A 27365-nucleotide genomic window follows, 5' to 3' on the forward strand; every position below is an offset into this window, starting at 1 on the left:
TGCTAGCGTGCACACATTTTGTGTACCAACCAAAAAATGTTTTGGTCAAAATACCAGCTGAAACTACGCCAAAAAAAAAAAAAAATATATATATATATATATATATATATATATAAATGTAATTACGGAAAACAATCAATCAATACAAAACAATACTGTACATTTATTTGGTATTCAAACTACATCCCTCGGATTGGACCAGCTGCTACGACCTTGTTGTTCTGTAACCTCTCCCCTTCCTCTCCTCTCACTCAACATCAACTGACACCCAGCAGTACTTTAGTATCCAGCGAGGTGTAACGCTGCATTGCTGAGTTAAAATGGGAAGCATGGGAGTAATAGTCAAAGACAAACACAAAAATGTGACTGTAATGTTAACACATAAAATGTGAGATGCACCGATCTATTGGCCTGTGCTAACATACTCGTACTCGTAAAAATGCTCCGATACTCAAACCCGATACCAACGTGATGTAACATAGTTGCGTAGTTGACGCTCAAAAAAGAGAGCGAAAGAAACAAAATGTCGGAAATTGTTTACCTTGAAACAAAAGATACTTCAAGGTAAACAAAGAAGATTAGATAACTTTATAATCTATCGCCTGACAATATTCCAAAACTGTGCAGACTGTGTATCTATCTCTGTCACTACAGCCGCGTGTCTGCTCTGGTTGTTCCTAGTGCACAAGCTCCGCACTCGATGAAAGGTTTGACCGTATTTTTGAGACTTGGTTCTGACGAGTCACTCAGTAAAACTAGTCGTTCGATTTGATTCAGTTGGCTTCATGCACTTCCAGTGAACAAGAGTGAGAAGAGTTGTCCATTTATTATTATTAGATTGTTTTTTCAATAATTGCAATTTATTTTAGAATGGCAAGTACCATATAACCGTTACATGTTGTGTTCTACTAAAACTGAGTGGGAGTTACAAGTTGTGTTATACTGGAACTATACTGTCCCATATTCCATACTTTATTGGAACTCAGTGACCGTTCCATGTTGTATTTATTTTATTGGAACTCAGGGACAGTTTCAGGTTCTATTATTGTTTCATAGTGAATAATGAACAATTAAAAAAACACTGTCTAAATCAGCAATCTCACTATTGTGACTGAAAATGTCAGTGGTAGTCCGTATGTGCAGCTGTCTTATCACGTGAGGGTGATCAGATCACGCAATATATTTTTCATTGATGTACGGCAGATATAGCCAATGAAACCAAATGAAAATTCGGAAATCACGGATGTAAACTCAAAATGATCGAACTGCAATGTCAAATATATTTCATAGTCATTGTTTTACTATGAACATACAGTTGAAACAAAATCATAATCCGACAATCTGAATCAGCAGATCAAACTTTTAAATAATCAGAAACTGAATTGGCCAATAAAACTACAATCGGTGCATCTCTAGTTGGTAAACATGTTCTGTAACTTTACGAGATGATGCATTTCAAGGGGTATATCCTAATGATATGAATTTGTATACTGTATATATTTAGCCGTAGTAGCTCGCATACAATGTTATTATTCTCGTTACGAGACGGCTACAGCGTAAATTAGACTCCCTGTTACACTATTGTGGTACTCAAAATATTTTCCATGGTTGGCAGGACTGTGGTTTGCATTCACGGCTTGTGTTGAAGAGCAACTATCAGGGTTTATGTTTTAAAAAATGTACAATATCGGGCTTATGGAGAAGATGGTGGAGAGTTGATTTTTAAACATCTGGGCTGGTGACATCACAGGTGTAGGTCATCTCTCTGCCACAGCACAGTAGCAGGGTGGTAGTCAGCTGGCAGGTCAGTCAGTTAGTTTTACAGCTATTTAGGAAGGTGAAGTACTGTGTTTAGGATTTATTATTTAGAAATAAAGAGTATTTACACAAAAAATCCACAAGATAAAGTCCCAGACTAACGGAGGCCACAGTGAAGTTAAAAAGAACAGAGAGAAGTGGGTGACAGTGGTTTAGTTATGCTCAAGGAGGAAACAAAGGAACTAAATCTAAAATAAAAACACACTCTCATCTCAGTCTCTCTCATCTATTCTGATTGCCAAGTTACTATTCACTGTAGCACTAGCTCTGTCCTGTCTCACACCTGTGACGTCACATTCAAGTTCGAGGGCAATATCGGATCTTGAGGTGGCCGTGGCTAGTTATATTACAAAAATGCATCCAGCTGTAGTTCTAAGTAAAAATGAATGAATAAATAAATATATCTTTCTAAAATCTAATTACATAGTTTCCTCACGCCTTAATTCACTGGGCATGCCAACCTGCAAGTTGCCCTTTATGACAGTGCCATTTTGAATTTTTCCAACAACTTTGAACCAAAGTTTCTGCCGTGGATTTGGCACAGGGAAAGTGTCGCCTAGGCTGTTGGCATTTCATTCTGGTCGTGGACTCCCGCCGCGCACATTAGCCACAGCGCAATCCCGACTGTCTTCTGTTCACCTCAGGGGACGTGTGGTGGAACCCAGAGAAGCTGGACGGCAACACCTGCTGCTACCTGCATTTGCTCTGCGGCTTGTTCAACGTCCTCGTCAGCGGCGTGAGTCGAGGGCCGCTGGCGGGCGACTTCAGGGAGTTAATGAAACTGCTGTTCCAGGTAGGTCCAAGCAGTGCCATTAGTCTTACTTGTCGCCGTTATGTTTGTGACCTCACCAACACTAAGCTGCTCTTCAGTGTCTAGAACAAACCGCAATCTGTCACATAGGCAGAACTGTAGTGAAACTGTAGCACACTTTAAAGAAGTGTTAAGACATTTTAGTATTTTTTGAATGGGTTCAGCAAAGTGTGTATCAAAGAAAATGCAAAAAGAATGACTAGAACCCTAAACAACTTCTCTGTGGATCCCAGGTGCACTTAACGGAGCCGATGGCCGTGTTCAAGTTCCTTTGTGTGCTCTGGGGCTACGGAACCAACCTGGGTGACCAGCTAGATATAAGAGTCAGTGCTCTCCTGCAGACCCAGGCTCTCTGCGTCGGTACAGCGCTCCTCCGTGTCCAGCCTGCCCACACCCTGGAAGCCCTGTCATCAGCGCAGTCACCGGGTAAGGCGGTATAAGAATATAATACAAAACAAATGGGCTGCCTACTGGTCAAGAACATGTGTACACATGTATTTATTTATTAATGTTCAATTATGTTTATTTATCTTTGTTATCTCAGTGGTCCCATCCTTGTTGGGCTGTCTCTGCTCTCCAATACGGGAGGTTCGGAGGGCCGCCGTCGGTGTTCTGCTCTCCCTATCACAAGCAGGGGCTTCTAACTTCCAGCCAATCGTTAAGCGGCTTTTGAAGAACACAGAGGAAATCATCGCTGACTCCTCCCATTTAAGCCAGGTGAGCTGGATCGAAATTAAATGCAAAGTTCTTGTCATTCCCTCCAGAATTGTGTGACAATTTTTCTGTGATGACAAAATCCTTTTTTCTCTCTTTCTCTCAAGGATAGTTATTTTCTGTTATGTGGGGGAAAATTGGAGCACTAACCCGAAAGTTACTTAACATTGTTTATTTTGGGGGTTTTTTATAGCGCTAACTTTTAATTTGGCTCGCTAACACCCTGAGCTGGTGGTAAAATGATAGAATAATCACTAAATCAATAATTGTTCCAATAAAACATTCTGCAATCATATTTTCGCTTAACATTGACTCTCGATTAGCAGATTTAGTTCAGCAGTCTTATTCAACCGTTTGAACCAAAAATATACAGAAATATCTCACGGTTTGGAGAAGCATGCCACCTAATGAATACATTGCAGAGTTTGGTTGACTCTGCTTTAACACGCAACCCGGATGGGACTGTCTGTATTTATTCCTTTGCAGGCGCTGGGTGTTTTGCATGAGGAGTGTGCTTCGGGCCCAGGCACTGCTGAGCAGAAGAAGCTCAGGATGGCTTTCGGCTGTCTGTTGCAGAGCATCCAGGCGGCTGGGTGCCCTTCCTACACTGCAGTGACCCTGCTCAGAGCTCTGAGCCAGGTCAACGGAGAGGTGAGGGAAGACCCCCCCTTCTCAACGCTTTATTGAAGACATTACTAGAACTGGTTTACCAAATGGTATTTTTTTAATTTCACAATGTGGCACAGGGGTTCCCAAATCGAGGGTCCGTCAAGGAATTACAGAGGTCCACAGCAAAATCGTTATTATGTGACTGACAGGGTCCTTTACAAGTGCTTAGGCCCTGTGCACACGTATATGGATATTTTTGAAAAAACATAGTATTTTCTCTGCAGTTTGGCCTGCCATCCACATGAAAACGCCGTTTTAGGTCACTGAAAACAAAGCTTTTGTAAAATGCCTTACAGGGGGGAGATTTTTAAAAACTCAGTTTTCCGTGTATTCGTGTGGACAAGTAAAACGGAGCTTCTTGGAAAAACCTGATGTCAGGACCTCAACTTCTGTCAGGAACCTACGAGCGATGCCAATGACCATTGTGTTGTCTGCGGTGTCTCCATTAGGATTATGACGAGGCCTAAACAGTTTGGGAACCCCTGTACATGATCTCAACTCATGTTGGTCTTGCGGTATTCCTGGCTGAAACTCGATTAACCCTCCCTCCCAACTTTCTATGTGCTCACTTAACCTGCTCCCAACCACCACTCCAGTCTGTGCTGGTCGCCCTGCTGCCTGTTCTGGATTGGCTCCTGGGGCAGAGCAGCCCGGAGCCCACTCTCCTGCGCAATGAGGCCCAGCTGATGCACCTGGTCCTTGGGAAGTACACAGAGTACTCTGTTCCCCTCCTAGTGAAGAACCAGGTCTCCCTGGATCTCTTCATCAGGTCGCTGAGGTGCTCGGTGCAGCCCTACTCTGACATCCCCAGCTTCCAGATCATGGCGCTGGAACAGGTGACCCACTCACCCCCCCCCCCCCACCGACCACCACCACCCGAAAGGTCTCACTTTGTAAACATAATAATAAGCGATCAGGAAGATACAGATTATTCACTCGTAAAACCTGTAATTCTGTGCTACAAGTAACATATGCCTTTTTTTAAATACATTATCACATTTCACCTTTTACAGGGGATTAGTGTTTGCGTATTAAGGATTAATGTGTGGCCCATCTACTAATGGCTGTAATACAGGAAACACTGTGCTTGGTCCATAGACCAGTGCAGTGTACAAAGCAGTTCAGACCCTTATGACAGGAACCTCTGTACCATCCGTGACCTCGACCTTGTTCATTCTGACCCCGATCTGCAGATCACCAAAACGTTCTTCTCAGCACTGGGGGACGAGAAGGTGCAGCAGACACTGCTGGCAGTGATGTTTGACCTCTTGGTAGAGAGCAGAAGTCCTCTACTTTCCAACACCATCAACAGCGTCTTCAAAGGGGTGAGCGACCCCGACCCTTATTTGTTTGGGTGTTTGACTTAACTCAACACACAGCTAGTGTATGAGTACGGTATTCCATGTCAGTGATGCAAGGCCAAGTTGATCCGAGTTGACATAACCTGTTAAGGTATGTCAACTTAAAAAAAATAATAATTTAAACCTTGACCAGCTGCTCAATTGGTACTAAGGGGCCCAGAGTTTGCCAAGAAAATATCCCCCACACCACCACCACCAGCCTAAACCGTTGATATAAGGCGGGATGGATTCATGCTTTTATGTTGTAAACGCCAAATTCTGACCCTACTATGACCCTACTATCTGAATGTCGCAGCTGAAATCAAGACTCATCAGACCAGGCAACGTTTTGTGAGCCTGTGCGAATTGTAGCCTCAGTTTCCTGTTCTTAGCTGACAGGAGTGACACCCGATGTGGTCTTCTGCTGCTGTAGCCCATCTGCTTCAAGGTTCAACGCGTTCAGAGATGGTATTCTGCATACCTTGGTTGTAACGAGTGGTTATTTGAGTTACTGTTGCCTTTCTATCGTCTCGAACCAGTCTACCCATTCTCCTCTGACCTGTGACAATCAACAAGGCATTTTCGTCCACACAGCTGCCACTCACTGGGTATTTTCTCTTTTTCGGACCATTCTCTGTAAACCCTAGAGGTGGTAGTGCGTGAAAATCCCAGTAGGTCAGCAGCTTCTGAAATACTCAGACCAACCCGTCTGGCACCAACAACCATGCCACGTTCAAGTTCACTTAAATCCTCTTCTTCCCCATTCTGATGCTCGGTTTGAACTTCAGCAAGTCATCCTCACCATGTCTACATGCCTAAATGCAATGAGTTGCTGCCATGTGATTGGATGATTTGCTATTGGTGTTAACAAGCAACTGAACAGGTGTACATAATAAAGTGGCCAGTGAGTGTATGTATGCAATATAGGCAGGTGGCAGTTTTGCTGAAGTAAATACAGTATATTATATATTAATGTAGTATTTAGTGCATAGTAATGATATGTCATAATGGTATTAGCAGCATATGGTTTGTTCAAATATGTTGTAATATAGTATGATACAATAGCAGTATTGTAGTGATAACAGTAATGGCATTATAATAAAATAGTAACAGTGGCATTAGTAATAACAATAATATGGTCATAATAGTAGTAGTAGTACTGATGGCACTACTAATAACAGTTTATGATTATAACTGGGGGAAGAAAAAAAACAAATCGAACTCAAGGTAAAGAATGTTCAAAGGAGCAGAACTGAGCAATGGAAATATTATCTGAATTGTTTTAGTGACATTTCCTCTTGCTTCCTTAGCTTGCAGTCAATGGCGAGCAGGTGGCAAAGGAGCTCTCCCCTCCAGAAAAGCCCAAAGTCAAAGTATCTGTTCAACAGACACGCAGGAGCACGATGCTGCAGCGGTGAGGCTCAAACCACACATGCATAATAAAATTGTCCACACAGATATGATCATATTATTAGTGTACAGGTTCACACGTTCAGTGACTTTATATCGATTTTTAACCTGGCTGTGTCACGTGATTAGGAAAGCCCAGGAAAGCAGTGAGGTCGTCGCGGAAGTCGACAGCATTCCGTGGCAGAGGGTCACCTTAATCCTGGAGCTGCTGCAGCACAAGAAGAAGCTTAAAAGAGCCCAAGCGCTGGTGCCGGCTCTGTTCTCTCTGCTGTCCAGGTAAAGCCATTGATGCAATCTGACGGAACATGATAACGGCTCTCAGGCTGTCTGTGGTTAAACTATTCTCCCCCCATCAGGAGCCTGGAGCCGTGTACAGCTATACAAGGCAACATGGAGTACACCAAGCAGCTGCTCCTGAGCTGCCTGCTGAACGTCTGCCAGAAGCTGTCCCCCGATGGAGGGCCTGTAGCCCCCGGTAGGTTATAGACTGGGACGATGTTTTGCAATCGACGTTATTGTTAATAACACGTTAATATGCTTTTTCATGCTTTGTTGGTGCTTAATACATAACTTAACAGCTCTAAATAATGTGGTCAGAAACCGTTTTAAATTTTTAGACCTGATTTCCCTCACATTTCTAACAGCAGGGAATTTAATCCACTAGATGGCGCTCTAACCTGTTGCAAAACACGCAAGAATGTAATATTTTTGTATTAAGAACTGAAAACTTAAACTAAAAATTCAAAAAAATGTAAACCCTAAAATTGGAATGAAACTAAACTGGGAAAACAAAAAAGAGAAATCTTGAATTGTTACAGAAATTAAAACTGATTTGATGAAGGTGAGATGAAGTCGGTGTTCACTCTGGTCCTCCCTAGACATTCTGGATGAAGACAAATTCAACGTGGAGCTTGTGGTCCAGTGTGTCAGAATGTCAAACATGCCCCAGACTCATCACCACGCCCTTCTCCTGCTGGGTGTTGTGGCCGGTATCTACCCTGTGAGTTTTCAAGTCATTACACCACCATTATTCAGCCTTATCTTCTTTTAAATACTTAAAAGTCACGACGGGTAGTTAAAAAACATGCAGATCAGGATATTCAAGAGTGTTTGACACCAGGATGTGCATTCAAAATGGAATCAAGCCATCTTAAGTTGTTTTCTTCTGCAAAGCTTTTAAGAATTGAACTGAGCTACATGAGGTCTGTGTGTATGTCCACAGGAGAAAGTCCTCCACAACATCATGCCCATCTTCACTTTCATGGGAGCCAACATCATGCGCCTTGACGACTCCTACAGCTTCCAGGTTATCAACAAGACCGTGCAGACTGTAATACCTGCCCTAATCAAGGTGAGCAGACTAGAATCATCAATCCAACAAGAAGCCCATTTGGTTCAGTTCAAAGCTCTTGGGCTCGGAAAAATGTCTCTTCAAGCAGAAGTTATAAAGGATTGTTAGTTATAGATGTGACTGGATTATTGGATGTTTAGTAGGGCCTCAGATATTCCTCTAGAATCCCATTCGAATTTGTATGCTTTATTATTTTTAATATGTGACCCACTGCGTTCTTTAGGGTCATTTGGCAGCTTTCGATTTTTTTTTCTGCATAATTTGTGGAGAATCAGAGCTTCCAAACAAGGTGTCACTTGTGCAAATCAAGAAAATATTTTTAAAGCTATGACTTGTTAATGACAAGGGTGTGGCAAACCGTGTTTCTGAGATAATCACCTCCAAAGTTTTACCCACACCAGGTTCATTCAGCCAGCTCCCAGAATGCAAATAGGGTTGGCAGACAAACAAAGCCTCATGGCTACTTAACATTCTGCTGAGTGGGCCAATCATGAACAGCTCAACAACACAACTAATATTGTTTTTAAAAAAGCATTTACTTAACAGTAGGAATATACATGTTTTATAAAGTGATATTATTTTAGAGTTTAAAAGTACGGACAACATAACAAAATGTAGAGTCTATCAATATTATGAGTCTCAGAAAATCTGAAATCTGAAAATCTGTCACCAACCTCAACGGACTTCATCATGTCATCAACTTCTTCAGTTGTAACAGCAACGGACGTATCGTCGGTCTCCTCCGGTGGTTCTTGAAAATATTCTGTTTCATCGTCACATTAAGTTTGAAATGTTCTCCAAGTCCAGGGTAATATCAGATTCAGCATCGCTGTCGTTCTCTGCATCGCTGTGGGAGAACTGACTATCATCACGGAAAATTAAGTCCAGTACGCGCTGCTAACACTGCCTTGGATCTATCACACTGGTCAGATTAATGTCCGAAATATGATTCAGAGCTTCCGCCACCCGCTTCGCGTAATCAATAACGATACGGAGAAGAAAGTTTTCAGACAAGTGAGACTGAAACGACCCCATGCTGCGCTTTAACCGTCTGTTTACTGAAGTGACGTAGATGCGTGACCCGAAGGGTTCTTCTTCTCCACGGTTTCACAACAATGGCTCCGTGTGTGTAAAGTAGTACGATTTAAAAAGTTGAATTCTATCAAAACGGTTTCACATTGTGATTTCACATCACATGGAATATGGATGAATGATCTTCACCTGGACGGTCGCTTTAAAGGAAACGATCACTCGGCGTTATTCAGCACTGTTCCGCGTCCCGGTAAGTGAACTGTGTTTCCCCATGTAATCTAACGGTAATATTTAACTCCACGGTTTAACATTTTGCTACTATTTATAAATCAGACTCGGTTTTGAAAATACGTTGAGAGATAAAAAAAAAACCACAAAGGAACACGAATCTGGAAAAATCTAATTTTTCTTCAAGAAAGGTTTTTTTCAACTTATTTGGCTGCTCCTGGTGATTTTAGAAATGTGAGATTTTGCTGTGGTGGGACACATATTTGAATATTTCAAATTTTAATGCTCAAATTTAGTGCCGGGGGAACACACGGTTCCCCAGCTCCGATCAAAGTGATCCTTTCTCCATACAAAGCAAATAAAAACTAGATGTATTTAATTTACCCAGTTTCCTGCTGCTGGTGTGTCTCCGCAGACGCATACTTTGCACACCGTGACAGGGAATATTTCTCTCTAATGTGCTTTCACTGTGCAACAAACTAGATGAGCTTACTGTATATTGAACTTTATTGCTAATCACATGTGAATTGATTCGCTAACGTTAGCCAAAACATTTATAATCAATTATTTATTTATAAAGATAAATACACAATCGAATGGCAATTTCATCTTTATATTATTTTTTTTATACATTCAAATTCTATTAGAATTTCAAATTTAGTTCCTGCAGCTCTAATGTTTCGATGTTTTTCACACCACAACATGAGTTAATTACCTAGAATGAGTTTGCTAATGGGCACATTTAATCTGGATCACTTGGAACTGATGCAACAGCCGTTTTTATGCGCGTTTCATTCATGCCTAAACCCAACGTTTGAATCTCCCGAACCTTCCACCACCATATCAGTCATAACTCCCCCTGGTTTCCACTTCCCAGGCCCACGAGGGCGGCGAGGGCCAGCGGTCGAGCCACATGGAGTTGGTGGTGGCACGGATAGCCCACGTGTTTGTGGACGCCCTGCCCCACGTGCCCGAGCACCGGCGGCTGCCCATCTTGTCGCAGCTGGTCACCACTTTGGGAGCTGCACGGTTCCTCTGGGTGCTAATGCTGCTCCTATTCAAGCAGCACGCCACGCAGACCCTCGCCTCAGTCAGCGAAAAGGTTTTGTTTTCTGTATTCAATTTTTGGAGCGCAACTAAGAAAAGTGAATAAAACTAGAGCCATTTTTTAAGCACAATGATGTAAAGGTGCTTCACAGACAGACCAGTGGCAGAAAATACAAAACACAATGGTAAAAAAAAAATACTAAAACTATAGTTATGTTTTGAGAAAAGGTTTGTCTGATCTCTAAATTGGTCAATTCACAGCACTTGAATTTGCACCTTTTCTGATTTTCCTCCACTTGTTTCTCTGCTTGTTTTATTAACAAAATGATTAAACGTGCATCACTGGGGGAATTCCAGGTGAAAGGCAGAAGGGCCTTTTTAGTATTTTTTTTTCAATTCTCTTTTCTGTTTTGTCACCCTAACTAAACTGTGTGTGTGTGTGTGTGTGTGTGTGTGTGTGTGTGTGTGTGTGTGTGTGTGTGTGTGTGTGTGTGTGTGTGTGTGTGTGTGTGTGTGTGTGTGTGTGTGTGTGTGTGTGTGTGTGTGTGTGTGTGTGTGTGTGTCAGGAAGCCGCTCTGGAGAGAGACACAGAGTTTTGGATTTCCTTCTGCTGCGCATTTGATGCGTCCGCACAGCTCGCCTCTGTCATCAGAGTCCTCCAGTACCTCATGCAGCTGCCGCAGGATAAAGAGGACGGTGAGAAAGGTCTCATTCACGGGAAATTAAATCCGCCAGCCATGTTCAAATTTAAGAGATTATTTGTCACATACATACACATCGGTCGTACATATATGCAGTGAAATGTCATGTGCGGTTGTAGTTTAAACACCTATAAAAAGGATACGCACAAAAAATAAATTCAGTATGTGTTCCTTACCTCGATATTAGTGCACTCATTTCTATCTCACATTCCTGCGTTTGCTGTGTGGAGAATGGAGCTTTTCTTGCTTTTCTACAAAAAATGGTTGGGTCGGCTTCAATGTTAAGGAGGACTTGACATTATAATGCTCCTTTTCTCAAGTCAATACACACTACTCACAAAAAGTGAGGGATATTTGGCTTTTGTTGAAATTTATGGAAAATGGAAAATGTTTACGCTACAGTGATATTATATCATGAAAGGAGGGCATTTAAGTAGAAGCATGCAATGGTGATTTCCTCATGTCAAACAATTGATTGAAACAAAAGCCAACAACAGTGGTGGGTTTACCACAACAAATCAAGCCATCATTTCTGACCAAACGTGAATCGACTTTCATCAGAGAACAGCACTGAGGCCCACTGGTCCCTCGTCCAGCGTAAATGCTCCCTGGCCCATGCAAGATGATGATGCCTGTGCCTGGTGGTGTGGTCAGGTACCCTTGCAGGTCGTCTAGCACGCAGACCACGCTGATGTAAACGGTTTCGAATGGTCTGACTTGACACTTGGGTGCCTCTCACCTCCCTTAAATGCGCCTGGAGTTGGGTGGCATTTATCATGCGGTTCCGCACGGCACTGTGCACTCACAATGAAGCGCTCATCAGTGTGGGATGTGGCCAAAGGACGTCCACTTCTATGCCTTTCTGTGACTCTTCCAGTCTCTGTATCTCTGTTGCAAGCTGCTGATGACACTCTGTGACACTCTAAGCTCAGTGGCCACTTCCCTCTGGGAACATCCTGTTTGAAGCCTCACAATGGCGAGGTACTGTTGATCGATTGTTAGGTGTCGTCTTGGTCTCATGATGTCAAAATGTGAACAGCATGATGAAGAGGACTGTTTAAATACCAATTCTAATTGAACCAGGAAATGTATTGGTCGATTCATGGATCAAACACCTGTTGTGAATTTTGCCGTTCAGCTCCTTGTTAGAGAACAGCAAGTTGTGCAAAAAGTACTGAAACAGTTGGACATGTGCATTCAAAAGTTTAGAGAAGGTCAAATTAAGTTCACCTGTAAAGGTTATAGTGCATTTTAGGTTCATCCTGAAATTTCCCCTGAAAGCCGAATATCCCTAACTTTTTGTGAGAAGTGTAGGTCTCTGAGGTCCCCAAAACATGTTGTGTAGTGTTTTGCTGAAAATACCACTCAGAATATGCATTCAAGCCATTCTAACATGCGTCCAATCCACCCTGTCTGAAAACTTGCTATTTCAGTGGGTGGAGCCACCCTCCCTGGTTCTGTGAGCCAATGGTGTTTGAGCACAAGTTCCGGGCTCAGTGAGCCGATGGGGTTTGAGCTTTACTCCAGGCTCTGTTTTATTGAGTCTTTAAAATTTCACCTTGTCAGTCCACTAAAATCTATTTCTGAATAAATTTGAGGCGAGAAATAATTAATCCAGTTGCTGAATCTTCACTCATATTCAATCTACAAGGTCTAATTTTGAAGTTCCTTGCGACTTTCACTGTGGTGTCCGGAGCAGTGCGGAGCTTAGAAACACCACGGAATTTGGCGGTGCTTGGGGCTTTTTGTTTCATTCAATAATGGAAACGTCTGAATAAAATACATCTACGGTTTTGTTTGGAGAAACGTGGAGCAGGTCACACTCCGTAGCCAACAGCACAGTCAACCTAACATGGATACAGAAAGAAACGCACAGAGGAATTATTACATTACATTAAGCAGACGCTTTTATCCAAAGCGACTTATAATTGTTCAATCACCGACGGACGCAGCCATCAGGAGCAATTAGGGGTTAAGTGTCTTGCTCAAGGACACTACAGCATGCTAGCAGGAGGAGGAGCGTGGGATCGAACCAGCAACCGTTAGATCACTAGACCACCAGCTCTACCTCCTGAGCTACCACCCCCCCCCCCGCCTTTATCTTTTAAATACTTACATTTTCCTCATCTGCAGTTTTGTCATGTACAGTTGGTATTAGGGATGCAACGGTACATGGTATGTTATCAAACCATTCACTACGCCCTCTATGATTCAATACGCACATGTGAACAGTATGATGATATCACGGTGGAAGTCCACTGGATGTATTGCCGCAGCATACGGGCGCAGCCTGTCGTCGTCCAGTCGGAAAAATAACCCGCTGGGATTGCCCCGTCCCTTTTTATTATGGACTTCAGTGGACTATACTTCAGTCTTGACTCACTTTCACTTGCACCAGGCGCTGTTCTCACTTCCCTCTCTCATCTCCTTCCACAATCTTGACTCTCCGCCGGGACCCCGCCCCCTAGACACCTGGGCCAAATTTAAAAGTGTGTGTGTGTGTGTGTGTGTGTGTGTGTGTGTGTGTGTGTGTGTTGTTTTTCTTAAATATAAAGATACCAAAACCGTACCATTATCGTGGCCCAAAAACCATAATATATACCGAACTTTGGGCCCACTGTACCGTTGCATCCTTAATTAAGCTCTTAGCTTCGATGCTAATGGGTCCTGTCCCGCTCCAGGCGTGGGTGGGGTTACTCGGGGTGGGGTTCTAATTCTACTGAAGTGATGTACTGTATATTACTGGGATGACCTGTATTGGGGAGGCGAAGCTGAGTGGCTCATTTCAGCACGTTTTCTGAACTGAAAGCTCACAAAAAACTGACTGGGTTGTCCTATTTCAAAGTTTGTGTTAGCAGGCCCATCGGAGACCGAAATGTATGTGCACAAGTATTGAAGTGAATTTTGCATAATAGGTCCCCTTTAAAAATGAATGTTATGAATAAATAAATACATTAAAAAAATAATAATAACTTTTGGAAACTTTGACTCTTTTCTCTGACTAAGGAAAATTAAAAAAAAAAACGTCAGCAATATTGAAAATTAAAGTAGACTCTTGTCCTTTCCTTTGCTGCCCGACGCCACAGTTCCTGCGAAAAGCGCCGCAGGTCGCCGTAGAGCCAAGAAGGAGCAGCAGGAGCAGGTGGAGGAGCTCATCTTCAACGTAGAGGCCCACAGCAGCAAAGAGCTGAGGCACTTCAAGTTCCTCTCCGTCTCTTTTGCTGCACAACTCTTGGCGTCGGGAAGCTTCATTAGAAAGGTGCGTCAGGGGCTGAGTGTCCAAAGTTGATTGTTTTGATAACTATGTACTTAAAGGATGGGGTTGTCAACCCAGGCCTTACTTAAATGTCGGTTCTCATCATATATGACTGTTCATAGCACAACCTCGCCGAACACTTTGTTATTGAGAAACTTACCACTCTGCCACAGCTCCTCACTGGGCTTCAATGCAGTCCAAATGGGCCAAATATTTAAGCCTTAAAAAAAACATGTAAATTCCCCTTTTCACATGTCTTGAATAACTGTAATATCACATTTTATTTCACAAGTTTTTAGCAATTGCTGCAGTACAACAAAAGTATAATGTTGGCTACAGTAGGTTCCCTGTAAGAAGCTGCTTAGTGTCCTGTTTCTAGTCTCTTGTGTTAGCGACGGGAATTAGAACCAGCATTTTAAGATGACTGGGTTGGGGAAAAATGGCAAACCTGTCCGTTAATCTCTTCAGGGTCAGTGAGGCAAGACTAAAACAAAAGGTCTGGACTGTAGCCATAAATGTGTCAATGTCATGTTGTCATTTGTTTTAGAACTTTTAATTTAAGAAAAAATGAAAATTGGTATCCAAGAAAGTATAGTTAAGGTACCGATTCCGTTATCCCAAAAGATTTGGTACTTTAATGTACTGCGGCTGTCAATATTAAACCCTGTTTGTTTTCCGCCGGTTCTCTGTGCTTTGTTGAGCCATATTTTAATCACATTATCTAGTTCCACAAGCCATCTAATTTAAGTCATGACCAAACCAAAATCTCTCGTCCCCGTCATAGATTGTAGATCACGGTGACACGGCGAACAAATCTCTTCTTCAGCTCCAACAAAGGTCAGTATTTTGTGTCAATATGCTGTTGCTGTCCTTTATTTTATAGCCCCCCCCAAAAAAATATTGATATGTTTTCAATCAACACCCTACCTCCCGTGTAGCCTCTTGGAGGAGATACTCCGTTACATTCACAGCGTGGCTCACTGTGTGGAAGATAATTCAGACAAACCCACCGCCAAGTTCTGGAGAGCTCTGCTCAATAAGGCTTATGATGTCCTTGACAAGGTGAGTAAGAAATAAAATCACACTTCCATCACGATTAATTAGACTGGTGCTAATACTCTCACTAATATCTATCACTAACACCTCTCTATCGCTGCCCAAACTACAACCCACAAAATGTATAAACCAGCCTTCATTCGTGATAGTGAGCTTATATATTTATCTTAAACAAAAAAACAAGTAAATGATTAAATTAAAACAAAAAATCGATGTATTGCCGGAGACACCCTTGAAATTCATTCACAAACCCCTAGGGGGCTGCCAACCCGGGTTTGGGTAAAGCCCACCTAGATTAGTATAAAGATCAAAGTTAGCTCCAATTTTTTCAAGTTTCACTTTCCAGCTTTTTGAATTTTATTTTCATTTAGTTTTGAATTCTAGAAACCTGTGTGAAAATGTATTGAACCTAACCACATGGATGTGAGGTTCAATGTTAGTTTGTTTTGGATGTACTGGTTGTCATTAATGATAATAACCTTGTTAAGTCTATTTTGAACTCATTGTGTCTTTCCCCAAGGTGAACGCATTGTTGCCCACAGACACCTTCATCGAGGTGATGAAAGGGCTGATGGGTAATCGTCTGCCATCTGTCAGGAGAAAGGCCATGGAATTGCTGAACAACAAACTGCAGCACAGGACAAACTGGAAGAAGGAACAGGTACATACACACACAAAACAACACCATTAGGACCCCATCATTTCCTTTTGGGCTTAAAATGTATTTTTTTTTACTATTTCTTCTGATAATTATCAGCATATTCGTTTGTTACTTTAGTAATAAAAAACTTTTTTATTATTACAGCCCCGTCCAAATTTAGCTTATCGCCTAAAATAAGCTTTGGTTGTTTTAGTTTGCATAAAAATAAATTCTCTCAATTACAGATTACCGTGCTGCTGAAACTCACCAGCGACCTGCTTAGAATCGTGGGCAAGGGTCGCGGTGCGGCCGGGGAGGAGGAGGAGGAGGAGCAGACCATCAACCGGCAGACGGCACTCTACAGCCTCAAGCTGCTCTGCCGCAACTTTGGCGCTGACCACCAGGGGGAGTTTGTCCCCGTGCTGGCGTGCGCTGTGGAGATCGCCACGTCCCCGGAGGAGGAGAAGAACGTGACGGGCAGTGCCTTGCTCTGCATCGCCGAGGTGGCCAGCACGCTCAAAGCTCTGGCTATCCCACACCTGCCCAGGTTAGCTTACACACAGTGTTCTTACCGGGTCCTTGAGGTGCTCAGAAGTGCTTGGATTCCTTCTGCTGAAATTTAAGTACCAGAATATCTTGAAAACAACCCCTTTTGTGCCAAAGTGCTTGAAAAGTCCTTGAAAAAAACCTGTGCTATTCTTCTTGGTTTTGTTCATCCATTCAAATCGTAATGTGATTAAAAAAATATATCTTCCAGAATCGCTTTTACAACATAGATTATGGCAGGAAAATGTACATTTAATCCAGCATGGTTGGAAATAGACACTTATAATAGTAGATGACAATGACACACATAATAGATATATAGATATAATAGATATACTAATAAGTTATAGACAATAAGGCTAGAATTATATAATCTTTTAATTAATAAATTATTATTATTTATATTTAATTATTATAATTTTTTTATTATTATTTAAGACATGTGCCTGAATGGGCGAAAAGCTGAGAATGCAAGGAGTTGAGGTGGAGAAGGCAGATGAGTTCAAGTACTTGGGGTCGACCATCCAAAGCAGCAGAGAGTGCGGGAGAGAAGTGAAGAATAGTGTACAGGCAGGGTGGAGTAGGTGGAGAAGAGTGTCCGGAGTGATCTGTGACAGAAGGGTTCCAGCAAGAGTGAAGGGGAACGTCTACAGGACGGTAGTGAGACCAGCTATGTTGTACGGTTTTGAGGCGGTGGCACTGACGAAAAGGCAGGTGGCTGAACTGGAGGTGGCAGAGTTGAGGATGTTGAGATTTTCATTGGGAGTGACAAGGATGGACAGGATTAACAATAAGTACATTAGAGGGACAGCTCAGGTTGGACAGTTTAGTGGAAAAGTGAGAGAGGCCAGATTGAGATGGTTTGGACATGTGTGTAGGAGAGATGAGAGTTACATTGGGAGAAGGATGCTGAAGATGGAGCTGCCAGGCAAGAGGAAAAGAGGAAGGTCAAAGAGAAGTTTTATGGATGTGGTGAGGGAGGACATGCAGGCGGTTGGTGTAAGGGAGGAATATGTGCAGAGCAGAAGGTATGATCCACTGTGGCGACCCCTAACAGGAGCAGCCGAAAGAAAAAGAAGATATTGAATAGATATTGAATTTTATTGTCCTTGTAAATAAAAAATGGTGCTTAAAAAAAGTCCTTGAATTAAATTTTGTAATGTCGGAATGAACCCTGTGCACCCTGAGGCAGCGTAACCCCTTGACCCTTTTGGGTTCCCTCTGACCGTCTTTGTCCCTCGTCCACCAGACTGATGCCCGCTGTGCTGAAGGCCCTGGCCGACAGGAAGGACCTGCAGACGAACGAAATCTACCTGCTGAGTGCCGTCACTGCCCTGCAGCGGGTCACCGACACGCTGCCGCACTTCATTAGCCCCTACCTGCACGACACCACCTCACAGGTGGGCACGCGGCTCAGACCCACTTCCTCCCAACGTGGTTTTTTGCATTGGAACAACTCAGAATCCAAATTTCATAGTCAATACCTGGGCACTGTTGTTGCGGTATTGTTCTTTCCAGTGTTAAAAGACGTATAGAGGCAGCTTATGGAGCTTCATTCATTTATGCACTATGATTAATTCATCAATTCTCATAATTCTCTTTTTTTTTTTTTTTAGTGATTAATATTAACTTACTCAATGTTTGACTATTTGACATGAATTTATTGCATGAAATATCATGGAAGACATAACCTTTACTATGTTTGTCTGTTATTATGTGTAAATTCCCCAAATCCAGGATAGTCAAAAATTAAATACATACTCAAAAGTTAAAAAACTTTTACCTTCATTGGTAAACATTTTGGAATTATAATGACATCAATTCTACTGCACAATCAGGGTTCGGGTCATCAAGACATGCTACAACGGCCATTTTAGGCTTAGGTCTCAAAGGGTTGAAGCCCTCTCTCTCTCTCTCGCTGCCCCTCCAGGTGTGTCAGCTAACGTATTTAGTGGAGACCACGTCCTCCCCGTCCACCCAGCTGTCTGCCCGCCTCGCCTCCCTGAGGACCACCCTGGCGACCAAGGTGCCCCCCAGGGTGCTGCTTCCCACCATGTCCAAGTGTCACAGCAATATGGCCTCCAACCAGCAGGTGCATGTCAGAGCCGAGCCGTATGCATCACTGTGTATTGACGTCATTGTGAGGGATGCGTGTCCTATCAAGTCTTTGAAATACTGGTAAAGATTCCGTGACTTTTGCTAAAGTGAAATAAAGTTATCTCTGCCGAGCAACAACACAATACTTTCTTCTCATACTTTAGGTAAGAAAGGTTTATCATCAGTCTTTCAAGGGGGCCTTGCCATCAAAAACATCGAGAACCCCTGCCTTAAATCATCACTGAGGGTCCTGTATAGAGAAATAAAGTCCCTCCCCCCACTCCTCCCCAGGGCCAGCTCGGTCCCCTCATGAGCATCCTGAAGGAACACATTGGTCACATGGAGAGGGACCAGCTGAACACTCACCAGTCAGAGCTCACTTCCTTCTTCCTAACCACCCTGGACTTCCGAGCCCTGCATTGCCAGGTACACCCGTCTCTCTGCGTACAACCCGTTAAAAGTTTTTCTGCCGTTCGCCGTTCATCATCATTGACCATTTCCTAAGAACTTGACAACCGAATGTTTTGTGTCCCCAACAGGGCGCTCTGGACAAAACCAAGGCAATCGAAGGCCATGCGATCGACTGTCTTCTGGCGATGGTGATGAAACTATCGGAAATCTCCTTCAGACCGCTGTTCTTCAAGGTAGATCTCCAAGCTCATGAAATTATATTTGCGGCTTGATTCGTTTCACCAGAATAGTTAAACTTTTCTAAATTTTGTAGAGCATATGATTGTGTGTGCTCCTTGGATCGATCACTTTCGTCAGAAGACTGTGGCCGCTGTCACTAGGGGAAAAAATGTCCTCTGTCCACTGACTTCCATTTCTTTCGCAACAGTCTCAAAACCATACTACTTCCTTAACTATACTACTGCCACAACTTCTCATGCAGTTCATCCAAAAAGTGCTTTGTAGTAAAATGTAGGGTTTTACAGTTTGCTCAATCCAGCATCATTGTCAGAATGAGTGGGGAAAAAGTACTTCCTCTTCCTTTTTTTACCTGTGTTGTCAGCATGCTGGGCATACTACACAGAGTATTTGTATGCCATTGCATCTAGGACAGAGTTAGTCTGCAAAGGGAGTTTAAGTTCTCAACCTGCAATGCAACTCGAGGGTGCTGGGGTGCCCTCGAAGAGTGTGTGTGTGTGTGTGTGTGTGTGTGTGTGTGTGTGTGTGTGTGTGTGTGTGTGTGTGTGTGTGTGTGTGTGTGTGTGTGTGTGTGTGTGTGTGTGTGTGTGTGTGTGCACACGCGCGTTCCACTGGTGAGTTTATATGACTTATCCCCATTGGTACTGGCGGGGGATGGTCTAGTAATCTAAAGGTTACTGGTTCGATCCCAGGCTCCTCCTGCTAGCATGCTGTAGTGTCCTTGAGCAAGACACTTAACCCCTAATTGCTCCTGATGGCTGCGTCCGTCGGTGTTTGAATAATTGTAAGTCGCTTTGGATAAAAGCGTCTGCTAAATGCAATGCAATGTAATGTATAAGGTCGGTATTATGTCGCAGCGCCTACAAGCAGTGGAAGGGGCCCCAAAGCCCCACGAACTCCGCAGCCCTGTAGACTCTTCTTGATAATTGATAGCCTACATTATAGTACGAAAGTCCTTTGGGCAGCCAAATGGTACTGGGGAACTGGATAAAAAGATCAATCCTTTCTCACAAAACCACTTTCAATAAATGAGGGTGGCGGTATGTGGATTTATATCAACGTACGGAACATATACCGATGGCTTTAAATGTTAGGTTCGCCATTCTTCATCCCAGGCTAAAATGTTGTAAACTGTTCATAGCAAAACCTCAATGAAGGCTTTACTATTGAGAAACTTGCCACTCTGCTGCAGCTTCTCACCATTCTTAAATGCGGTCCACCGGGGCAAGCGTTTAAGCCTTAAACATGAATATTGAATATTGGTTTAACTGAATTGGTCGGGTTTTCCAACAGCTATTTGACTGGAGCAGGACGGACACCGGCGGAAAGGAGCGCCTGATTACCTTCTTCCGGCTGGCCGACTGCGTCGCCGAGCGGCTCAAGGGCCTGTTTGTCCTCTTCGCTGGGAACCTTGTAAAGCCCTTCGCCAACATCCTCCAGCAGACCAACATCTGCAAGACGGGTGGGTTGCGAATCAAATGGAAGTCAGTCTCGAAATGCAATGTTTACGGTGTATCGCCTCAATACCCAGCTGATTTATCACTGACTTGGGTTACAAATCCAACCAAACGGTGAGACAAACTTTGTCATTTTGTTCATTGTTCAAAGAGATTTTTATCCCTGCCCCACAAAATTGAAATACATTATTTTTTAAGACTGAATTTGAATGATTAAAAAAAATGTCCAAATATATTTTAAAAAGCCTCTCTCCGTTCTGAAACGCTCGGGGCATGTCCACTAGACACGCTGAAACGAAGCCCAGTCGTGTTAATCCTGTAAAACATTTATGTTGGAGTAAATTCCAAATATTCCTTTGCTGAACCCAGTCCCCAGTCCTGTCTCTAGTTGCTCACCTCAAAGCGCTGCTGTCTGGCTGCAGGACTCCCCGTTCTCCGGGGCCCCTTCCTCACTCCTTCACAGGCCAGTTCGGGGCTCCGCGGCCTGCTAGCATGCAGCTAATGCTAATGTAACCAAACCCTACACGGGTAAGCCAACGGGACGGTTGTCTTTTCTTCCGGGTGCATAGGCGCCGATTTATATTTCTGATGGTGGGGGGGGGGCACAGCTGAGCGGAGATCCCTTATACTCCAGGAGTTTATTCCCAAAACAGCGTTTTATCCCAAACTCCGGGCTGTTAGCTAACTTATTTCACTACTGATGCTCTGAATCCAACCTTGTGTTAATATAGTGTTAGGGGAGGGCCCATGAAAAACAGGGCCACCACACGTCATCCGACCCTGATTTAGGCTCGCCCAAAAAATCCAGACAAAAAAGTCCCAAGAAACCGCAACGGTCTCTAACTCTACAATTCAGCACTATAAAGTTCGGCCTTTTCACATGTTTTCAGCAATTACTTTCTAACACGTTTCATTTGTTTAGAAACAATTCACTTCATTTTACAGGTACTTAAAGTATTAGGTGACCTTTAACAGCATACAATTAGAAATTGGTATTGAAAAATCCAAAGTGTCTGTGCTGGTACTTCTAAAACAAAAAATAATCTTGATAAGAATACTAAAGTACTGTCTTATAGAGGGTTTTTTGTCTTATAGAGGAGAAAATAAAAATATCCGGAAGTTATATCACAAGGCCCCACTTAGCTCCCAAAGTAAGCCAAGCCGAGCATATTTGCTCCCAATAACATGCTGAACTCATCTCTTATACTTTGTATTGTAGAATTTGAAGGCGCAACCTTAAATATGTCAGTTATAGGGATGAATATCGTTAGGATTTTATCAATACTACTACTACTACGCTTATTGATACTGCTTATCCATTCAGTACTTTATCGATACTCTTATAAAGAGTTTTATTAAACTCTAAAATTATTTTAAAATCCCCCACAAATATTTATTTAGCTGCAACAACATTCTAAGTAAGTTGTACGACTAGACTATAATAATAAATAAACAAACTAAAAAATAGAGCACACAGTGAACAAACATTAATTAAAATTAACAATTGTGTTATTGCAAAAGGCGTCGACAACAAATGTTACAAAACATTCCTTAAAATGAACATTATAACTTTAGAAGAACGGGTCTGTGAAGAGTTGGAGGAAATACTTTTATGTAGCTAAAAAACAGACGATTACAATCGGACTAAAACTGGATGCAGACATTACAAGTTTTCGTCGATGAAAATGAATAAGCACTCCCCGCAATGGCCCAAGACCAAAACGAAATCTCAACTTTTACTTTCAGATGAAGCCCCGTTCAGTGGCGAGGACGGTGACGAAAAGAGCGCCCTGCTACTGCGCTACGTCCTGGACTGCATGTGCAAGATCTTCCTCTACGACAACAAGCGCTTCCTCAGCAAGGAGAGGGCGGACACCCTCATGGGCCCGCTGGTCGACCAGGTGGGACCTCTCGAGTCTTGAAAACGTTGGTTGTAACCACTCTAAAAAATTAAAAGTTAAGGATGTCAAGCGCCAAATGGGTGTGGTCATGGGATGAGTTTACACGGTTACTTTTTGCCATGAGCACACTACACGACTTTCAAAGTCGTCAGATGGCTGTACTGTTCACACTACACAACTTTCTGTCTTATGATCGGGAATCTTGCAGTCTTGTGGTTTCACACTACATGACTGATCGCTGGCAGGGTCACACATTACAAGATCTTTCACCAGGAGGAATCCCCGACGAGTCTTGTCGGGTCTCAAATCTACGTTTTGTCATACGAGAATTGACACCGGAAATGACAAGCAGTACGATCGTGTCATGAGTGGTTCACACCAGACCCCCGTCGTGAGCAGGAGCACACTATGATTTTCCTCCAATCTGGGGCTTTGCTCTGGGATCTCCAAAAATCTGTCGCCTAGCGGAAAATCAGCCCAGAAGTTTATTGTCTGAACTGTCTTTGGATGAAGTTTATCTTTCTATTTCAAGATTTCATTTCAAAAATGAGGTTCAGATTGGGTTTTCAAAGCTATTAATAACCAACCATTTCTACTTCAGTTGAGAAATCCGCTGCAGTTCAGTCCTAGATTTAACTGAGAGAGAAAAGTGAGGAAAATAAGGCCTAACAACCAGAGGACTGTATCAAACAAAAGGTTCTACACGAAGCAAACTGTTGTACATGCAGATTTGGATTTTAGGATTTGGCTGTGAATACATTTCAATATAATTTCAATTAAACTAGATTTTTGTATTATTTTAATTATATTTCTTATAAAGAATGAAACAAAGACAAAAAACATGGATTTTGGATGACCAGATATTTAATTTCTGTTTTGTTTCACTTTAGTTGGTTTATGTGTTTTTAGTTGAAAATTTTGTTATTAATGAAAGTAATAATAACCTCGTAGGTAGGAAAAGGAACTCTCCTGTGCCTTTTTAAAGCAACGTAGTTTCCTGATAATTGCTGGTGAATTCTGTTATTCTTAGTTAATGTCGGTTATTCTTCTTAAAGAATAGGTTCTTTATTTTTAAACCCAGACCTTATTGAAATGTTGGTTCCTATCATTTATAAATGTTCAGCACGACCTCGCTACACATTTTACTATTGAGAAACTTACCACTCCGATACAGTTTGAATGCAGTCCAATGGGGGCAAAGTCTGAAGTTGGAAAAAACATATTAAATCTCCTTTTTTTTTTAAAGAATACTTGCATTATAGTTAATATATTATGTTTTTAACATTTATATTATATTATATTTATAATTTATATTTAATGTTTTGAATAACAGTAATTTCATTTAGAACTACTTTTAGAAATTGCTCCAGTACATCCCAAGCTAACAGAAAGGTTGGCTCGAGTAGTTTTCCAGTACGTAGCGGCAAGCCCCTTTCCCACTTGAACTAAAAGCCAAAAATCTACTGCAATGTTCGGTATTGGCGTCATGTGGGAAAAGGAGCCGGTGTCGATGTTCCGTAAAAGTCGTTCCATAAATTTCCCCACTCTCTAACTAGTATAATTTCTGGAAAAATGTCAGTACAGCTTTAAATACTTCCATTTATAGCGGTAATTATAGCCGTTTCCATTCCCACACACTTCTGTGTGGGAATAAAAATAGTAACATTGCCGAATCCGAATAAAGCACGAATAGTAAGTTTTCACAAATATTTATTACAAAGTTGTTTGAAATAACTCAGTCCAACACAACACAGCCCAAACTGTCGCTTGGCTGCAGAGACGAGAAACTGAAACCAGGTCCAGTCAGGGACAGCTCTTTATATTCTTACATTTTATTATTTTTGTTCTTGAAAAATGCCACTCAGATCCTAGACCTGTCTTTTAGAGTTAGGGGTGCCGTGCGGGGACTTCGGTCACAAGTACTTCGCTTCCCCATCGGCTGCACCGGAGCGCACAAGCTGACAGTGAGAGGTAGAACGGGTGGAGAACGTTCCTTCTAAAGAGGCAGAGAGTGTAGCATAACATTGGGTTAGGTTTATTGCGCCCAGGGACGGGGTCTCTGGGGTCTTGTGCAGCGGAGGGAACCAAGTTTGTCCGGAAGGGGCAGGGAGACGTTAAGCGAAGCACGGGTCTCTGAATCGGTTCAGGTTTTTTTCCTGGCTCTCAGATTGTATGTCCATTGCCAACAGATTGTCCAAAGGATCGCATCTACACAGGACATAATGTACTAAGCCTAACCCATAACGTACTGTATCCGAAACAGTCATTTATGTGGGAACAGACTCCATACGGAACTTGTCCATCAAGGGGGCCAATGTTTGAAAGACTACCTACTGCCTTTGCCGGACATTTTTATCCAGCAATGTTACGGATTCCATGTGGGAAAGGGGCTTATCATTTCCAATGGGAATGGCAACCAACATTTTAATAAGGCTGTGGTGTGGGGGTGGTATGGTTTGAGCAGCCACACCTGTCTTGGGTCTAGGTAATTGAGCCTGGGATCAGGGTGGCTGTATACCTGTCGCTTGTAAGAGTAAATCAATGAGCAACAAGTAAAACCGCTATCCACATACACACAGGAGAGGATTCCTTGTCATGACATGTTTTCCATCTTCTCCAGGCTTGTTTCATCTTACCCACTCAAATTGTGAATGCATCCATTAGTATTTTGAAATTCTTGGTTTGGAATGCATTTATCAACTGTTGCTTCAGAAAAGTGTACTACTATTCCTGTCGTTATTATGGATTTTCCTTTATTCTCCCTCAGCTGGAGAACACCCTCGGGGGAGAAGAGGTGTACCAGGCCAGGGTAACCAAGCACCTAGTGCCCTGCCTCGGCCAGTTCTCTGTGGCCATGGGCGACGACACACAATGGAAGACCCTCAACTATCAGATCCTGCTCAAGACCCGACACACCTCGTCCAAGGTAGGAATTATTTTTTTCTGTCATTACTAGTTAAACACTGCTGTAGGCCTGCAGTCCTATTCTGAATATAGGAATTATGCACTAATTTGCTTGTTAGTATTTGGTTGAACTTTTTAAATGTTCAGAGCCTGAGATGAAAAATACTGAGTATATCCCCCAAGCCAGATCGCCTAATGCGGGTTTTACATGCGAGACAAAAAACAGTGTCAGTCTCCCCGTTATGCACCGGCACTAATTGCGGATGGAGGGAGACAGGTCCCGATCTATACCTGATCTAAGGTTTCCTATAGCCTTCTCTCCTACCGTGATAAGAAGACCATGCTCACAAGCATACATTTTCAGTTTTGTAGCGTCCAACTAAGTATTGATAGTGCGCTTAGTATTTTATAAGTTCGATTTTTTTTTAAATTGATGAACATCAGCATTGATACACGAAAATTAGCTAATGGGTTTTATTTCTATTTAAAAAAAAAAAAACAACGGTGGGGGCGGTGGGCAAGTAATGTAATTGGTTAATGCCGTAACACTGGTATCACCAGTGTTTTCAACCCAAGAGATTGGGTTGAAAATTCGACTAGTATTTCTACATAATATCCCTAACTAAACAGGGTGTTTTTTTTTGTCTTAATTCCTTGACCGTTCACTTCCTCTGCCCTCCACAGGTTCGATTCTCTGCCCTTATGATGCTGATGGAGCTGGCTCGCAAGTTGAGGGAGAACTACATGGTGCTGCTGCCGGAGACCATTCCCTTCCTGGCTGAACTCATGGAGGGTGAGTGTGGGAGTGTGTGGTTTAAAGTAATCTTAAAAAAGGGTGTAGGTATTGGCATAACCCGTATTAAATTTGACTGATTTACACTTTGTGTTCCACCAAGATGAATCATTTTGACAGAATCTGATATTTCTTGTGAGAATTCCTGTGAGAAATCGTCAAGACTTTTTACAAAAAAAAGCGTAAATACAATTCTTTCTCCCTCAAGTGGCTCAACCTCGTTGTTCATGTTATTTGCAATTCGTGTGTGATCCCAAACATTCTAAACAGTGAAGGTTGTTGAGAGAAAAACACATTTTAAAATTCTGCGTCTCACGACCTTGTGGACTTCATTTTTCAGGCTTTGGAAAATATATACTGTCAAATGTTCTTTAAAACCTCCATAATAATTTCGAAGCCTAGATATACAGGTACTTCTCACTTAACAACCGAGTTCCGTTCCCTCAACCAGGACATTGAGCGAATTGGTCGATAAGCAAGGACCCGTGTTATTTCACAGTAAGGGGGTTTGGCCATTGCGAACGCTAGTGTAGTGAATACTGACAGACTGTGGGAACGAGTCTGAGAACGCTGATGAGATGAGATGTATACAGTTTATATAGTGTATATAGTATATATTGTGTATATGCAGACATGGACAAATTTGTTGGTACCCTTACAGCTCATTGAAACAATGCTTCATTCCTCCTGAAAAGTGATGAAATTACAAGCAATGTATACCTGCATGCCTTTGGTGTGTCATATAAAGCAAAGAAACTGTGAAAAGAGATAAATTATTGATAAAGTGATCAATTATATTCTAATATGGCCTGGTCAGATTTGTTGGTAGATTTTAAATAATTGGATTATAGTGATATTTCAAACTAACAGTTTTCTTTAATTGGTCTCACACATCTTCAATCTTATAATCAGTCATTCAGCCTATTTAAATGGGGAAAAGTAGTCA

The 27365-nt window shown here is 42.4% G+C and overlaps 1 protein-coding gene across 1 annotated transcript in view; it reads left to right on the forward strand.

The window, feature by feature from the left end:
* heatr1 (HEAT repeat containing 1) overlaps positions 1–27365 on the forward strand; it is a 44586-nt gene that overhangs the window by 15436 nt on the left and 1785 nt on the right. The window contains exons 19-44 of the mRNA XM_080021907.1: positions 2463–2611; positions 2863–3055; positions 3174–3346; positions 3830–3994; positions 4609–4848; positions 5206–5337; positions 6663–6766; positions 6892–7038; positions 7119–7237; positions 7641–7762; positions 7985–8113; positions 10251–10475; positions 10987–11116; positions 14208–14380; positions 15162–15214; positions 15316–15439; positions 15954–16094; positions 16319–16620; positions 17869–18019; positions 18550–18711; positions 19008–19142; positions 19256–19360; positions 20658–20826; positions 22568–22722; positions 25490–25648; positions 26311–26419. Coding sequence (XP_079878033.1) covers positions 2463–2611; positions 2863–3055; positions 3174–3346; positions 3830–3994; positions 4609–4848; positions 5206–5337; positions 6663–6766; positions 6892–7038; positions 7119–7237; positions 7641–7762; positions 7985–8113; positions 10251–10475; positions 10987–11116; positions 14208–14380; positions 15162–15214; positions 15316–15439; positions 15954–16094; positions 16319–16620; positions 17869–18019; positions 18550–18711; positions 19008–19142; positions 19256–19360; positions 20658–20826; positions 22568–22722; positions 25490–25648; positions 26311–26419 — 3966 coding nt within the window. The remainder of the gene's footprint in view (positions 1–2462; positions 2612–2862; positions 3056–3173; positions 3347–3829; positions 3995–4608; positions 4849–5205; positions 5338–6662; positions 6767–6891; positions 7039–7118; positions 7238–7640; positions 7763–7984; positions 8114–10250; positions 10476–10986; positions 11117–14207; positions 14381–15161; positions 15215–15315; positions 15440–15953; positions 16095–16318; positions 16621–17868; positions 18020–18549; positions 18712–19007; positions 19143–19255; positions 19361–20657; positions 20827–22567; positions 22723–25489; positions 25649–26310; positions 26420–27365) is intronic.

This window comes from Zeus faber (assembly GCF_960531495.2).
Source record: "Zeus faber genome assembly, chromosome: 20".
Lineage (NCBI taxonomy): Eukaryota > Metazoa > Chordata > Actinopteri > Zeiformes > Zeidae > Zeus > Zeus faber.